This window comes from Vidua macroura, chromosome Z, assembly GCF_024509145.1.
Source record: "Vidua macroura isolate BioBank_ID:100142 chromosome Z, ASM2450914v1, whole genome shotgun sequence".
Classification (NCBI taxonomy): Eukaryota; Metazoa; Chordata; class Aves; order Passeriformes; family Viduidae; genus Vidua; species Vidua macroura.
Genome location: NC_071611.1, coordinates 74,758,437 through 74,774,112, shown reverse-complemented (window position 1 = coordinate 74,774,112; position 15,676 = coordinate 74,758,437). Strand labels below are relative to the sequence as shown.

Here is a 15,676-nt window from a genome sequence, read left to right as displayed (position 1 = left end):
TGCCCAGCAGGGTGTGGGAACCTCCCAAATGCAGACTGGGGGAGCTTTGCAGGTGTCCTTCTAGAAACTGTTTGGTTCTCTCCAGAGCTGAGGAAAAGCATCTTTTTTCTGCATACCATCCTTCAAGGATGTGCCTGTCTAAGTGGACCCCCTGTGTGTGCTACCAGAGCGACTGGCTTTGCGCTGAAGGGCAAAGTGCCGAGCAGTTTGTGTGTGCTCCTGAACCCCGGAGCTGGGCCTGTGCTGTGTCCCAACAGAAGTGCAAGCGCTAAGAGGGGCTTGGTGGGAGCTTTTGTGGGGAATTGTTTACAGCAAGCGTGTGGGACATGCTGCATGCAGTTTACAAAAAGAAAGAGCAAGTCCAGGAAAGAGAGGAGAAAAAAGCTGCTTTAGCTGCAGGCTGCACAATGAGCTTCAATGTAGGCACTGACTGCTAAGGAACAATTTGCATCTTCTCAGCCAAGTTTCTAGGTCCTTAGTGGCAAAGCCGAGCAAAAGGTAGACACAGCCTAGGGTATTGGCCTGCAGTCTCGCTTGCTGTGCTAAAGAAGTGTTGCTCCTGGAGGGATTGGTTGTGAAAGGAAAATGCTCTCTGCTTGGGTGGACTTGTTCTGTGGGATTCCTCAGCACAAACAGATTTCTAACAGCACCTGGTTCATTTTCCCTTGTCCCCGGCAGGTCGCCTCAGACGTGGAAGGAATCAAGGGCACGTTTCGGTGAGTGGGACGGGCACCCTTGACATTCCTGGTGTCTGAGGATTGTGCAGAAAGCTGTGGCCTTGGCCTGTTGCAGTAGAGTGCCAGCCTGGCAGGCCGAAAGAAAGTCCACTAAGTCGATGTGTGCATGAACACTACCAAAAGGATTCCATCCGTTTCCTCCTCTCCACGGAAGAGGTTATAATTAATGAAAGTCAAGCTTTGCAGACAGGAGGCTGCATGCTGATTGTAGGCAGGCTGAAACATCTCCTTCAGAAGCATATGCAATCCTGTCCAAACATTAGTCTCATTAGTGCACTTGAATTGAGTTTGAATGACTGAGCATCCCACTTGTCTCCAAATTCATGACTTCTGCTGAAGAGAGCTGAGGATAGAGCTCAGGAGACATAAGGTTCTAAATGACAGGTTACTCCCTGTCCCTCACGCTGCTGCCTGTCTGCAGAGCACCTCCTCTGGCTCTCTCTCTTCCTCTGGAGGCTAAAGGGGAGGTGTCCTGTCAAAGGACAACAAACCTCCACGTGTCGTCAGTGCAGGGCCTGAGCATCCTGCACCAAGGAGTGGCAGCTTTGGTTGGTTCAGTGCAAAGCTTTGGTGCAGTGCAGAGCTGCAAGGTTGTGAGCAGGCAGCACTTGCCCTTTGTGGCTGAAGATGCTGTGGGCTGGAGTCCTGCCATGACCTAGCTCTTCAGCCCAGCCACTGACCCGTGGGAAATGGGATCTGAACTTTCCCATGCAGGCACCATTTTCCTGGCATTCTCACAGGGACTGGGAACTTCCCTTGCTGTGAGATAAGCGGTAGCATGATGTCCCTTAGTGCTACTGGTGCAAAAGTCAGCCCCTTTGTGCACAGAGCCTGTGCAGGCTCCCTGTTGTCAGCAGAGGGAGAGGTCCCAAGGCGCAGTTCACCGCCTTGCGGGGTACGGAGGAGCCACTGTTGCCTGCAGGGACCTACCCCTCTCCATGCCCTGTCTAGGTAGCTACAGTCACTGCTTCGACTACACCCTTAACTGTGACATGAGCCAAGTTTGTTGAGAAGAATCCTGAGCTGCTCTGCATGGCAGAGACAAGGTCTGTCTGTGAAGGGCTGGAATGCAGTTCCTATTGGCTGCTCTCCAAGGCCTGAAATCCTGAGGGGAAGCCAGCTGACCAGAGCTGAGCAGGGAAGTATTCCCTGCTTCTACTCAGACACTTCCAGAGCAACTCAAGGGTTAGTTGGGACATAAACAGCACCTAAACACCACCTCAACAGCCCCACACACAACAGATTTTGCCTTCACATGAGCTGTGTCTCTGCTTGCTGCTTCTGCCAGCTCTCAGGAGCCAACTTCCCTGCTCCTTATTGCTGCTTTGTGGTTTTCCCTGCCCATTCCTTACAGGTCCCTCAAGGAGAGGTCCTCGCCAGTCAGGACTCCTCGGTCCAGGCAGGAGAGGCGGAGCGGCAGGAGAGCACGGATAGAGTGCGCAGCGCTCAGGAGTTCAGGTATGTGTTAAGCTTTCTCGCTTCCTCTGAGCAGGGGTGAGCGTTGCTGGGCCTTTGGAGGCCCAGGGTCGAAGAACAAATTTGGCTTTCTCATAGTTTGACTTGCTCAGCACAGCCAGGAGAAGGCAGCCCAGGTCAGGTCTGGATGCCGACTGATCTAGAGCATAGCTGCCTCCTGGGACTCACTTCTCAAACCTTGACTAAAAGCATTCTGAACTAGACGAGAGTTAAAACAAGGGAGGTTCAGGCTGAGCTTAAGGAAAGCAAAGCATTGACCTGGAAAGACAATCATGCAGCAGAACAAGTGCCTCAGAGAGCATGTACAGATTCCACCCCTTGAAATTTGGAAGCCCCAGGTGCATAGAGCCTTGAGCAGCCTGTCCAGATTCTGACCCCAATTGCTTGGAGCTGAAGACTAGGCTAGAGGCTTCCTGGGGTCTCTGCCAGCCTAAACCATCTTGGGATCCTGTGATTATTGAATTGGAAAATCGTACCCACCACCTCCCCAAGCTGCAACATGCAGGCTCTTTCCTTGTTTCACTAGTGAAAGCAAGAGTAATTGTGGGACTACTCATTTGGACTTACCAAGAGGGTCTTAGCCAAAGAAAAGCTTTTGCAAGTTCGGTATCCACTGTATGGGAAAGGAGCATTAGACCTAGCAGGCAGGAAGCTGTTACACTGAGAGTACCAGAGCTTTCTGCAAATGTTCTGTGGCTTCTGGAAGCTTGTTTGACTTCCTCAGTGACGACTCTTTCACCTGCACGAATGACAAAGAGAGATGCTGGTCTAGAGAGGGAATTGCAACATTCTCTTGAGGTGGAAGTAGAGGGCTGTTGGAAGGCCCCGAGACTGCCTTATGTGGGGCATGGTACGTAGTGCTGGTTTTGCAAGGAGACTGTGTTGCAATTAAAGGCTTGTTTGTCCGTCCCCTTGTTGTAGATGGAAGCAGTTGTCTGCATTTGAGGGAAAGCACCACTCCTCACTAGAGAGGGTGTTTGAAGTGGCGGCACAGACAGCGGAGGAATCACAGCCTCAGAGGGATCTGCTGAAGGAAGCAGTTCCTCTGGCAGCGCCAAAGGTACGCTCATCTTAATCCTAGGCAGCACCTGTGGGAGAGGGATTGGTCCTAGCCAGGCCCCCCTGAATGCTGCTTCTGGCAGCAAGCTAAGAGCGAGACTGTGTTGTTGTTGTTGTTGTTGTTCCTCTTGGAAAATGGTGCCCCCCCACTTGCAGGTTTGCCGCCCGCAGCGGCCAGCCCACAGGGGTCTGGAGAAGCTGCTCCAGGAGTTCTCTCGCCAAGGGCACGCACTGTCCCAGGTGTGCAGAGAGAAGGCGGTGCTGGCGCAAGAGAACGCTGCCCTGGAAGCCCGACTGGCAGCCACGGAGCGGGACCTACGAGGCGTTTCAGAGCAGCTGGCAGAGGCCAGGTAAAGGCAGGGAGGGGACATGATTGAAGGTCTGGAATTACAAAGGTGGTGAGCATTATGTCAGGATTTACTGCCTCCTGTGTGCTCTCCTGATGTTTCTCAGACAGGGAGGCAAAGAGACATGAGAAAAAAGTAAAGGATACTGTGATCTGAATGTTATTTTTCTGCCAACTCAAGCTCTCCAAGCTCTTCTGGGTGCCTGCTTGGGACCTCTTGCACATTCCCGTGAAAAGTGCAAAGCAAACCAACTTGGCACTGAATTGAGTACCAAGGAAACCATGCAGATGTTTCCTGAAACCAGAAGTTTCCCTCTGGTTTTGCTTTCTCCTTCGGTGCATCTAAACATTATTTTTTCTTTGCCAAGTAGTTTGACATGGGATTTTCAGAATTCAAGGCTCTTACATGGGAATGTTGTGAGTAGGGTGCTGATGCTTCAGCTGAAGATGGAAGGAAAAAAAATCTTGAGACTCTTCAGAGCTCACTCTTGTGGAGTATGATGCAGGACCTAGAGTAGCTTATTAGCAGCAGCAGCAGCAGCAGCAGGGAAAGGTCTTGTGACTTCTCAACAGTCTCTAGGGATTCTTGCTGAGCACTGAGCCCACTTGTCCACCCACCTCTGTAACCTCTGTCAAGGTCCCTTTGGCTGGTCCCTCTTCCTTTTTAAAGAGTGCCAAGTCATTTGGGCACTACTGGCTTAATTAGCCATAAATAAAGGTAGCAAGTGTTCTTGTTCACAAACTTCCAGTGATTTAAATGGTAGGATACCTGTCCATCTCTCCCTTTCCTATACAGTTCTTGTTCAGATAAAAACCTGGTTCTGGTTTCCTACTCATGTTGCTAGAAGCTGGAGGTTTCACTCCAATAATATCGTTTGGTGAATTCCTTCAGTCCCTTTTACTTAGAGAGTGCCTGGCAAACAAAGTACCTATACGTACACCGTGGATAGCATGAAACATTGACGGGTCAGGCAGGAGAACACTGTTCTGTCCCCCTGCAGAGGGACTTGGAAGTGCTGATGAGCTGAGGGCTGTGAGCAGAGGCTGGGCTTTTGCTCGTTGGCAGAGACTTTGTGGGCACAGCCACCCGTGTGTGATAAGTCAGGCAACGGCAATCTGAGCTTTGTCCGCTGAGCTCAAACTCAGCTGGGCTTTCTGTGCTGGGCTAGATCATGAGGAAAGGCTGCCCAGTCACCTGGAGGGGCTTGCTTTGCTATTTGAAGTGGTAAAATTGTCCTGCTGTACCTGAGTTTCCATGCAAGCTGTTTTCCATACTAAGGTGTAGGGTTCTTAAGGCACATCATACTGGGGAAACTGCCCCTGTGTGCCAGGAACAATTGCTCTTCATCTTCACAACTTGTAGGTCAGAGAAGGAGAGCCTGCAAAGCAGCCTGCTGGAGGCTCAGCAGCACGTATCAGAGCTGGAGATAGCCAGGAGCCGTGTGGAAGCCCAAGTGCGCACAGCCACGCAGGCCAAGGAGGCGATACTGGGTGAGAGGCTGGTGCGCTTTGTTTCTGGGGATCGCCCTGCCTAGTGCAGCTGCTGCGAAGCCAGCTCTGTCTGCAGGGCTTCTGAGGAGTGAAGGAGCTGAGGGCAGGTTCCTCCTGGTCTGAAACTGAAAGGGCTTAAGGTCAGCAGATTCCTCTGCTTGTGTAGTCTCTGACTGTTGCCGTGTGTCATGTTTGCAGAGGATGTGAGGGGCCTTCGTCGTGAGCTGCTGGCTGTAAGATCTCTCAGCAAGCAGCAATGTGAAGACATGGCTCAACAGCTCCGCTGGGCAGAAGAGCAGTGCAGCAAGGCTCTGAGACTCTGGCAATCTGCTGAGGAAGCGAAGGAAGAACTGGTAAGAACAATACATCCCTGAAGTTTTCAGGCAAGTTTGGAGGGCTGGCTTAGCAGAAGAGCAGCCTGAGTCAGTGACATGGTCGCAAGCATCTGCTGTAGGCTACACGTTGCTGGGCCGGGCAGCAGAGGGCTTCAAGGGCTCCTACTTGAAGGCCTGTGAAGACCCAGAGGACAATGCTGGGACAGTATATGCAGCCACAGGTTGAGCACGGGCATAAGCCAAGTTCCCCAGGAGGCTGGGTGGTCGCCACCCAAAGCATGGCAGCGAAGGGGCAGCGTCTTCCCCACAGCCTCGTGCCATGCAGCAGAGTGCTGCTGACCTTGCTGCCAAGTGCAGTGCCAGCAACTGGCTTCCTTGCTTTCTGTCCTTCCACAGTGGACAGAAGTCTTCCCTTTGAGCCTGAAGCAGTTGCAACAGGCCCCGTGTTGCTGGTATTTCAGCTGGTGGCCTGTCTTGTGACTGGGTCATCGAGGTGCTGGCCTCGTCCTCGTCCTGCAGTCCATCTGCAGCTTTTCCTTGATTAAAGGGCAGGGGGAATTTGAGAACAGAGTCTCTGAGAACAGACAGAAATCCTGAAGAGAGGGGGGCCAGGAAACAGGCAGCCATCAGAGCAGGGAAGGCAGGTGACCTCTCCTTTCCTTACACGTGTTGGGCCTCCTCCTACGTTGATTGTTAGGGCAGGAGTGCTGGAGGGCACAAAGTCACTAGTGTGCACTCTTCAGGTACGGGGGTTGTTGGAGGGATGAAGCTTCCATTTTTTTCTTTGGGGCGCATTGCTGGGACTTCATCTGGAAGTGTGTCTTCCCTCATCAGGCACTGGAAGCACAGAGCCTGGCAGGCTCCAGTGCTGAGCAGCAGGCAGAAGAGCTAGGATGGAAGGGTTAGAGCTGGGTAGAGAAGCAGAAGGAAGTGGCTGAACACAAGTGCTTTTGAGAGTGCAAAAGAGGAGACCTGAGCGAGATTGCAGATGCCAGTAAGATTCCTCTTGACAGAATATCAAGCTGCAGGCAGAGCTGCAGGAAGCTCAGGGGAAGATGAAGGCCATGGAGAAGAGGCACAAAGAAGAAATGGAAAGGATGCATAAGGTCCTGCTGCAGTACAGCCCAGCTGAAGAAAAGCAGGTGAGTGAAAGAGCAGGAGGCACTGCAGTGGTGCAACAAGTGGTCTCTGCCCTTGCTGCCTTTCCCCTGCAGAGCAGCAGGTGGATGGGGGCAATGTCTCTGACCGCCATGCTCTGTGGTCTCCATGGCAGCTGGTCAGAAGGACACTTACTGGGCCGCTGAATCTCAGCTGCTGCCCTGGGCAGCAGGGCTAGTGCTATGGCTGGTGGGCCAGCAATCCTCTGAATGTATTTCTGCTGGCCTCTTAGTGCTCGCTTTGTTGTTTGAGGGGTTTGCTCAGGCGAGCATGGTGACCCACACAGATTCTGAGCAAGTTGTCCCTGTCCATGGTGAATGCAGTCCTCAGAACGGGGTGAAGTGTGAAGTTGTTCTTTCCCTTTTGCACTCTCTACTACGGCTGACTGTGACAAGCTGTGGTCTCTGACTGCTCGTTTGGGTTTGACTGGAGGTGGAAGAGCTGGCAGCTCAGCTTGCAGCCTAACAGCACCAGTGCTGTTCCTAAGGGCTTGCCTTTGAAATGCTCTGTCTGGGGCATCTCTGCCAGGCACCTTTCTGACACACACAAATTTCTTGTCCCAGATGGACGCAGGATCTGCCATCAAAGCTGCCTCTGCAGCAGCATCCTCCGAAGAAGCCTCCTCTCCGCAGCCCGAAAACCCGAGTGTGAGCAGTTCGGCCCTCTCAAGCCGGGAGAAAGAGAAGCAGTTCCTGAGGCTGCTGAGTACGTCCTGGGGATTGCTTGTGCCATCGAGCAGCGCATTATAGTGTGTGCCTTAGCATGAGCTGTAGCACATGTTCTTCCTCGCTTTGGTGTCAGACAGACCTTTTGGACTCCCTACAGAAGCCATTGTTGTGCTCGGAGGCAGCCAGGGAGCATTTGGGGCGTTCCTTTTGCCTTTGAGGGCAGCTGGGCGTGGGTGGGCTTTGCCTGAGCTTCCCTGTGCAATAAAGACAAAAGCAGGGATTGTGTCCTGAGCCGCAGTAGCCTGCAACCTATGCAGTGACCGAGTGAACATGTGTGTGCTAGTCTGGCCAAACGGATCAGAGCAGTTGGCTTCCTAGATTCCCTTTAGACTCCTGACTTGTCACCAGTCATTGGAGACAGAATACATCAGTGAATTTGATTGGCTGTGGGGCTTTTTTAATGCTGGTGTTGTTTTTATGACTCCTAGTACTTCTCCTATTCCTTCTACAGTTGTTTTTGATAAGAATCCTCCATTTTGGTTAGCCTGACCTCCTTGAAATGAACATCAGGTGACAGCACAATTAAGAGAGGAAGAGGTCTTTTCAGTACGCCCTAGAAGTTAAAAAATGATATTCTTAGAAGAATCTTGAGGAATCAGAGAGGAAGAGTTCTTTTCAAAGTGCCCCAAAAGAAGCAAAACAGGATACTCTTTTTACAGTCCCTCTTTGATATCTTAGTTGTATGCTTAGGAAGATGCATCAAAGAAGGAAGCCTCTGCTGCATGTTCCTCTGGTACCAGGCACGCTGTACTGCTACTGCCCGCTGGTAAATACTCCTGGAATACTAAGCATTGGCCTCAATCCCTGCACAGATCGTACTCTAGGAAAGCACACCAAGGCCTTGCTGATCCTGCAGTACAACTGAGTTGCTTCTTGCCACTGGTAATAGCTGCCAGTGCAGTGCTGTCAGAGAATAAGCGGTCAGGTACAGAACAGAGCCCAGTTTACTCAGTGTCTGCCACCAGCTGTTGGGACAAAAGGTGGATTGATCTACTGCTCCAGGGTCTGAAGTCAAAGACAATCATGTTCTGTCTTGAGTGAGGTCAGCAGCTTGTAACGGGGCTCAGTCTGGCTCTGTCTTCTTCACAGTGGCTGTCAGTGGCCATTTGTGGGCTTTGCCGAGCTTTTTGTCATACCTGCCCTGCCACTGACAGCTGGTGTGACTGCAGAGGCTAGAGCCTTCCTTAGCTGTGAGGTTGCAGCTGCCCTCCTGTTGCTGCAGCTTTGCCTGGACTGATGAAAGGATCAGCATCTCATTTGTGCAGGTGTCTGTGTCACGGCAGCGCCTGAGGAGCGGCGCTGTCCTTGTTCCCCGTCTGGGCTGTGCCCATTTGGGAAGATGGGGCACGTGGGTGGTGTTCAAGGGGCTGAGTCCAGTGCCAGTGACTGCTGCACGCCAGGCTGAAGACAAGGACTTGTAGTTCTTCACTACATGGGGAATGGGCAAAGTCATCTTCAGAACTTAGCCTGCTCATCAATGAAGAGGGTCCTAATTCTTAGAGCCACTGTTCTTGGTTATAGCATGAGCTGCTGCTCTCTAAAAATGTCAAGGCATTCTTTAGGCAAACTGCTGAGAGGTAGAGAAGGTGCCCTCCTCTCCCGGAATTCACTTTGCAATATTCTTTCTGCCTTGGTGCCTGTCCTTTTCTGGTCTCTGTCTGCTCTGATGCTTTTTCCATGGGCTTAGTTTCCTCTCAAGGTAACCCTTCAATGGAGTGTGGAGAATGAGGCTCTGTACAGGCCAGGTGTGCTACAGAGCTACCTGTCTTGCTGGGGCTGCTGTTGTTGTTCTTGTTGATGTGAGTGGAACTGAGTTTCATATCTCCTGGAAGTCAGGATCTCTGTTTTGAAGTGTGCTTCTTGCATTTTGTTTTTCAGGGCGTGTGGTGAGTTTGGGAGATCCAGAGAAGAAGTACACTGGATGGAAACCTATTGGCAGTGGGTGAGTGCAGCCACGCTTACTTCTACAGAACCATGGGCCAGGTATTTTTTGGTGCTGCAATATCACGTGGGAAGTCAGGCAAGCTGCAAGCATCTTCAGGCCCTGGCTTTAGTCTGTCCCTGTCTCAGTGCTGAGGCAGTACAAGGCATCATGAAAGATCACTGGATGCTGACGACATCTTGCCTGCCTCAAGGAGCAGGACCTGGAAGCCTTCCTGTCCCTCAAACATGTGGCGCCAGTTTGCCTATTTTCCCAGGAGACATGGTTTTGTATGATTCAAAGTAATTTGGCCACACTCATGAAGGAAGAAGAACCTGAGAGAGCAACGTCCCACCTGATAGCTGTCAGATAGCAGCTGTCAGTAGCATTTCTTAGTAGCATTTTGCTGAAAACAACATTCCGTGGTCAGGAAAATAAGGAAGGCTGTGTGGTGTTGCCTGAGTTTGGCAGGTAGGATGAAAAGAGAGTGGTGAGAAGGCCCAGCAGGACTGTATGTTTCATTGCCTGGAAAGGCACGCCACAGGCACAGATGCCAGAAGGAAAAGGCGAAGAAAACACCCGCATGCACAGTCTAGTGTGTACATTTGAGATTTGTAGCAGCCCTTTCTCTTCCAGTTGCACCCAGCTTTTCCCTTGGACACTCTGCGTGGCAGAGGGCTGCTGGGCTGCTGTGCCTTTGGCTGAAGAGTAGACAAAGCCTGGTGGTTTTGAGACACTGCAGGCAGCAGAGAGCTCCTGCCTGGGCTGCCTTTTGCTTCTCAGCACTGACCAACTTCTCTGTTCTTGCCACTGTTCTGTTTCCAGGGGGTTTGGAACCGTTTATAAGGCCTTCAATGCTGCCACAGGACGAGCGGTAAGTGCCAACAGCCCATTCAGATTTTGCAGCCCTTGAGTGCTTTCCCTTGTGATGTGATCCGTGGCCAAAGCTTTGGGCCGCCTGACTCTTTGCTGCAAAGGCTGTCCCACAGAAGCAGCCTGTCCAGAGGCAGGCTGCAAAATGCATTTGGGACAGACTTTGTGCTCCCTCCCTACCTGAATGAATGCAAGGATGGCGGTGGTGCCTTTCAGAGAAGGACACGCTGGCTTGGACTTCCTGGATAAACATGCATAGATTAGCAGATGGCAAGAGCCATCATTCCAGCCCAATTCCTCTTAAGCCCAGGTTCAGACACAGATAGGATTTCCCATTGTTTTCCATCACGTGGTTCAGTTTGAAAATATAATGCAAGTCCTAAAGAAGGAGAGATCTTGTTTGGAGCACAGTTTTGCCTTTCAGTCCTAGGGAACCTAGTTCACACACACACACACACATACACACACACATGCGCGTACAGATCAATGAGAAAAAATTGATGAAGAGCCTTAAATAATACAACCTTGTGTTGATCCTGTGTTGAAGACATGGTGTCTTGGAGAGTGCCGCTGCTCTTTGGGACAATAAGTTCATAGTCCTTAATTCTTTTTTTTGGCTCTCGGCAAATACAACTGCATCTTTCTGGTAGTTCATTATCCACCTGCAGTGCTGCGCTCAGGAACTGCACTTGGAGGGAGGTGGAGGAGGCGTCCGAAAGCCCGAAGCCCTGCTTATGACCTGCCGTGCATCCATAGGGTACCACATAAAGGGTTATTCATTCTTAAAGCCACTAAAGAATTACAAATGACAATAATTCCACGGTGTAAACCGTGTTCAAGATTGTTCTTCAGAGTTGCGAAGCCCAAACTGAAGAAGTTAGGATGTGCTAGGATTGCAACTTTACTTTGAGTCGCCTTGGAGTTCTTTCTTGGACAGCATGGTCCCTGTCATGTAGGTGTGTGTTTCCTTTGGCACCCAGTCAAGAATGGCAGCCATCTCCAAAAGGCTGGTGAAAGCCCCTAGAAATGCTAACGTATTTCCAGTGGTTTCAATTTACCTTCACAGGAGTAAAATTACTTTTGGCTTGCAAAACATGTGTGAATGATAATAGTAGTGATAAACAAAGTCTGTTTGAGAAGTCTGCAGGTACAGAGAGTGCTGTTAGCGCTTTGTGGTTGATGGTTTAGTGTCCATTTCTGCCGAGGTGACAAGGCATCCAGGCCCGTGAGTGCACGGAGAAAGAGGCTCTCGTAATGTCCGCTCCTGATGGCTTTTCAATGTCATTGTAGGTGGCCGTAAAGCAAGTTAATCTCCAGCAGCAGGGCTGCGAGGATGTGTTGAAGGAAATCCTGGTCATGAAGGAATATAAGAACCCCAATATTGTCACCTACCTAGAAAGGTAAATATTCTGGCAGAAAATGGATCTTTCAACATCAATCTAGTCCTGCACAAGGCATGGGAGGAGATTGCATTTTGTCCCCATGAATGCTTCCTGGCAGAAATAGCTTGGAGATCGATCTCAGAAACCTGGCTCTCTTACTAAGCCAGCAGCATGTTTCCCAGGCTCTTGCCTGATTAGAAAACCTTTCTCTTTCTCTCTGACTGAGCTGAGAATACCCACAGCCTCCTTTTCCACGGATGTGCCTTCCTCATTCAGACGGCACAGATGGCATGCACTGGATAGCCTGGGTGGAGTGTGTCTTCATTTGATTCCGTCTTCATTTACCAGTGACCTGGAAACAAAACTCAGCTGCAGTCTTTCCTTCATCCGGCAATTCAGCTGCTCACATTCAGCTCCACTCTGTTGCGTTCATCTTGCAGCTACCTTGTCAGTGAGGATGTCCTGGTGGTGTTGGAGTATATGGATGGAGGCTCCTTAGCTGATGTGGTCAGCATGAAAAGGATGGCTGTAGGACACATAGCAACAGTGTGTCGGGAGGTAAGGGGTCCTGCTTGTGCTTGGGATGGCTTGGACAGGCTCGTCCCTCAAAAGCGCTGCAAAGCGAGTGATTCCATGTTCAGAGCTTTCTTTCTGTGTTGCTCTTATGCTTTGGAGAAGAAAGAGCATTGGGAGTGAACTGCCTGCCAGTGTCCCTGCCCTTACTATAGTCTGTTCTTTACTCTTCTAGACCATTGTTGAACTCCCTGTCTCGTTTTCATTTGTATTTTCTGTTCTGCACTTTGCCTCTCCAAGCCTTTGCCCAAAACCTTTCTGCATTGCCTTCTTTGCCTGTAAGCACAAAGGTGCTGGTGTCCAAGTTTTAAACCAGCAGCAAAGCCAAAGAGAGACTCATCTGTCACATTCCCAACTTCAAAGGATGGCACGGCACCCACCATGCTGCTTGCTACTGAAAACTGACAAATGAGCTCCTTCCAAGTCTGTTGTCGAGGAAGCCCTATAACCCTTGTCCTCCAGCCTCCCACCCGACAGTGATCCCCTTGGTACCCAAGGCAGGAACTTTTTCTCTTTTGGCAAACCATTGCTTGTCCTCCAGACAGGGAGAGCGCATCCAGTGCAGCAGGGATCACTCTGACTGGCTTTGCAGGGGACAGTCTTGAGCAAGGACTGATGTTTCCCTCTCAAGCGCTAATATGCCTTGCCTTGGAAAGACCCTGCTCTCCTCCTAGTGTTGCAGCAGCAAGCACTTCCTCTTGCCAGCGCTCACTGCTCCTTTGAGATCTGTGAATCTTCAGGAGCAGTGTCCTTTTGTGTGTGATGAAATCAGATCAGGCTAACTGTTGGCCTCCTGTTTCTTTTTTCTCTCCCAGTGCCTGCAAGGCCTGGCTTTCCTTCATGCCAACCAGGTGATCCACAGAGACATCAAAAGTGACAACATCCTTCTGGGCCGGGATGGCTCCGTCAAGCTGGGTGGGTGTTCTGGGTCAGGCGCAGCGCTCCGGGGAGGCGGTGTGGGGCTGCTTTTGAGCGGCTGCCGGGTGCCCAGCAGTGGCGCTGGTGAGAGGGCAGGGAGCATTCTCCCAGCGCAGGGCGCAGCTGTAAGGGGCTGAGTGGTCTAGAGAGCAAGAAGGTAGCAAGAGTAACTTTGGTTTGTGTGTGTGTTCCTTCCAAAGGGAGAGAGTTACAGTGTAAACGTTCCGGTGCCTGAGGAAAAGCCAGGGTGGGAATCCTGGGGTGGCGGGGTTGCTAAGTGGACAATTGCACATGTCCTTGGCTGCAGCCCTGAGGAATGAGAGCCCAGCTGCTTTTCCAGCTCGATTCAGCACTGCATTCTGAGACGTAGAGTGAGGAAGCCTTTTCCTTGGTTCCCTACTTGAAGCAGTGTTTGTTTTTCTCCTCAGCTGATTTTGGCCTCTGTGCTCCGTTCAGCCCTGAGCAGAGTAAACGGAGGTCGATGGTCGGGACCACTTGCTGGATGGCACCCGAGGTGGTGAGAAGAGAGCCATACGGCCCCAAAGTGGACATCTGGTCCCTTGGCATCGTGGGAATAGAAATGGCCAAAGGAGAGGCTCCTTATATTCGGGAAACCAGTGAGAGGGTAAGGTGCAAATACGCTCAGAGAGCGGTGTCCTTCTCCTCTGTGTCCATTAGACAAAATCCCATGCCCACAGCTTAAAGTGCTTCCACCAAGGCCCACTTGTAAAAACGTCCTTGGGGCTGGCATCAGCTGTCAAGGCAAGACCTGTTGCAGCTTGGAAGAGCTGGGGCTGCACTGGAGCCTTTTTTCCTTTGGGAGGGAAGGCTCATCTCTAACCATCTGCTAGGCAAGAAATTGCCACTGCAGCCTGGAGCTTAAAAGATGGGGTCTAGGTGAGCACTGACGGATATGGAAGAATCACGTAGAGTCTCATGTTTCCTTTGGCTTCAGGCTAACTACCTGATAGGCAAGCAAGGCGTACCAGACCTGCACAAGCTCAGGCTGCCCTCTGGCTTGTGTGAATTTCTGGGCTGCTGCCTGCAGATGGATGTGGACAGGCGAGGCTCTGCCAAGGAACTTCTGCAGGTACAAGGCAAAGCGGCTGCAGCCCAAAGAGCTGTTCCCTGTCAGGGTTTGTTCCTCGGCCAAACTCCAGGGCTTCCGATGGGCCCCCCCACATAGCAATATCCACTCTGGGTGCTTTTCCAATGAAAACCAAGCAGGATCCAAGACTGGTTGAGATTAGAAGGGACCGGTGAAGGTCATCTAGTCCAAAACCCCAGTCACTGGCAAAGACATCTTCAAGTGGATCAGGTTGCTCAGGGTCCCATTCAAGCTGACCTTGAATGTTGCCAGGTCTGGGGCTCCTCCCAGCTCTCTGGGCAGCCTGTGCCAGTGTTTCAGCACTCTCCTCGTAAACACTTTCTTCCTTAGAGCCAATCGAGTGTCTTGTAGCTTAAAACCATTCACCCTTGTCCTCTTACAATTGGCCTTACTAAAAGATTTGTCCCCATCTTTCTTAGAAGGCCCTACAAATATTGAAAGGTCTCCTTGGGGCTTGCTCTTCTCCAGGCTAAACAAGCACAACTCTCCCAGCCGTTCCTCAGAGGAGAGCTCCCAGCTTCTGGTCATTTCTGTGACCCTCTTTTGTTCTCAGGTGGTGTATTCATGTTTACCTGGTAGCAAAGGAACTGAAGTATTGCAATGCCAGGGACGGGGGCTTGAAGAACACAACAAAAGCAGTCTAGAACCAAGCGGTTCTAGATTGGTCCATGGGAAGGCAGGGGCTGTGGGGGAGCTCACTGTGAGCATCCGAGGCCACTCAGCTTGTCCCTCCTGCCCCAGCCTTAGAGGTTTCTGCCAGCCAGACGGGGACAGCTGAGCAGGAGTTGTGCCAGCCCCATGTGCTGCCTGGCCCGCTCAAGTAGATGAGAATTGCTGTGGCTTTGCTGCCAGGTTTTGTGGCAGACAAGGAGCTGGTGACCAGGCCATTTCCTTGGCTGTTCCTGCTGAGAAGGAAGATGCCAGCCAGCACAGGAGCGGGGGGCATGCCAAGGCAGACACTGCTCTTCTGCAAGCCAGAGCTCAGCCCATCTGTGCCCTGCTGCTTGTGTCCTTGCTCCTGGCTTGCTGCTGAAAACCTGCGTGTCCAGCACTCCTGAGAACAACACGTGCGGTCAATAATTTCAGAGCCCTTGGGAGTCTCTTGAGGACTGCCCAATGCCCCACATCTCTTTTGGACACTCAAATAGCCCATGTCTGTAGAAAAGAGGAGGTGGAATAAGTCTGTTGAGTTTCCTGAAAGGAACAAAACCTTTGGACAGCAAGCAGCAATCCCACAGTGCTGTCAGGACAAAAATGCCAGCAAGTGATGACACCTTGAGGAACGGACTAGTGCAGTTCTGGGCCATGTTTGCCTGTGCTAGCAGCATCCTGGACATGAAGGCTCATGTGCTGATGGTGACCTCAGGCCGCCTATGTTTGTGTATTTCTGGGGGCTAGAGGAATCCAGCTTGACCCTGTTAGGAAGTCAGTTTGGAAAAGAATGGTTCCTTTTTCCTTTGTCTCTTTTAATTTGGTTTGTTCCTTTTCCCCTTTGGACAGCATCCATTTCTCCAGTCAGCGGAGCCTCTCTTAAACCTCTTCTGACAGCCTGATTGCTGTCATCCCTGTAG

General features: G+C 51.3%; 1 protein-coding gene across 1 annotated transcript; it reads left to right on the top strand.

Moving 5' to 3' along the window:
* The first annotated feature begins 1,515 nt into the window (after nucleotides 1–1,515).
* Nucleotides 1,516–15,650, top strand: LOC128822366 (serine/threonine-protein kinase PAK 3-like). Its single transcript, XM_054004062.1, has 13 exons — nucleotides 1,516–1,632; nucleotides 2,092–2,195; nucleotides 3,135–3,273; nucleotides 3,429–3,622; nucleotides 7,203–7,354; nucleotides 9,209–9,272; nucleotides 10,077–10,125; nucleotides 11,415–11,524; nucleotides 11,947–12,064; nucleotides 12,895–12,994; nucleotides 13,426–13,622; nucleotides 13,953–14,087; nucleotides 15,606–15,650. Exons 1-13 carry the CDS (start codon nucleotides 1,516–1,518, stop codon nucleotides 15,648–15,650), a joined length of 1,524 nt encoding a protein of 507 aa, XP_053860037.1.
* The last annotated feature ends 26 nt before the right edge of the window (nucleotides 15,651–15,676 follow it).

What these genes read in the sequence shown, in the direction of transcription:
- LOC128822366 (XM_054004062.1), top strand. Translation starts at nt 1,516, where the DNA reads ATGATGTCCCTTAGTGCTACTGGTGCAAAAGTCAGCCCCTTTGTGCAC. An exon ending in CGCAGCGCTCAGGAGTTCAG is followed by an intron (nt 2,196 to 3,134) that starts GTATGTGTTAAG and finishes CCCTTGTTGTAG; the next exon opens with ATGGAAGCAGTTGTCTGCAT. An exon ending in ATGCTGCCACAGGACGAGCG is followed by an intron (nt 10,126 to 11,414) that starts GTAAGTGCCAAC and finishes ATGTCATTGTAG; the next exon opens with GTGGCCGTAAAGCAAGTTAA.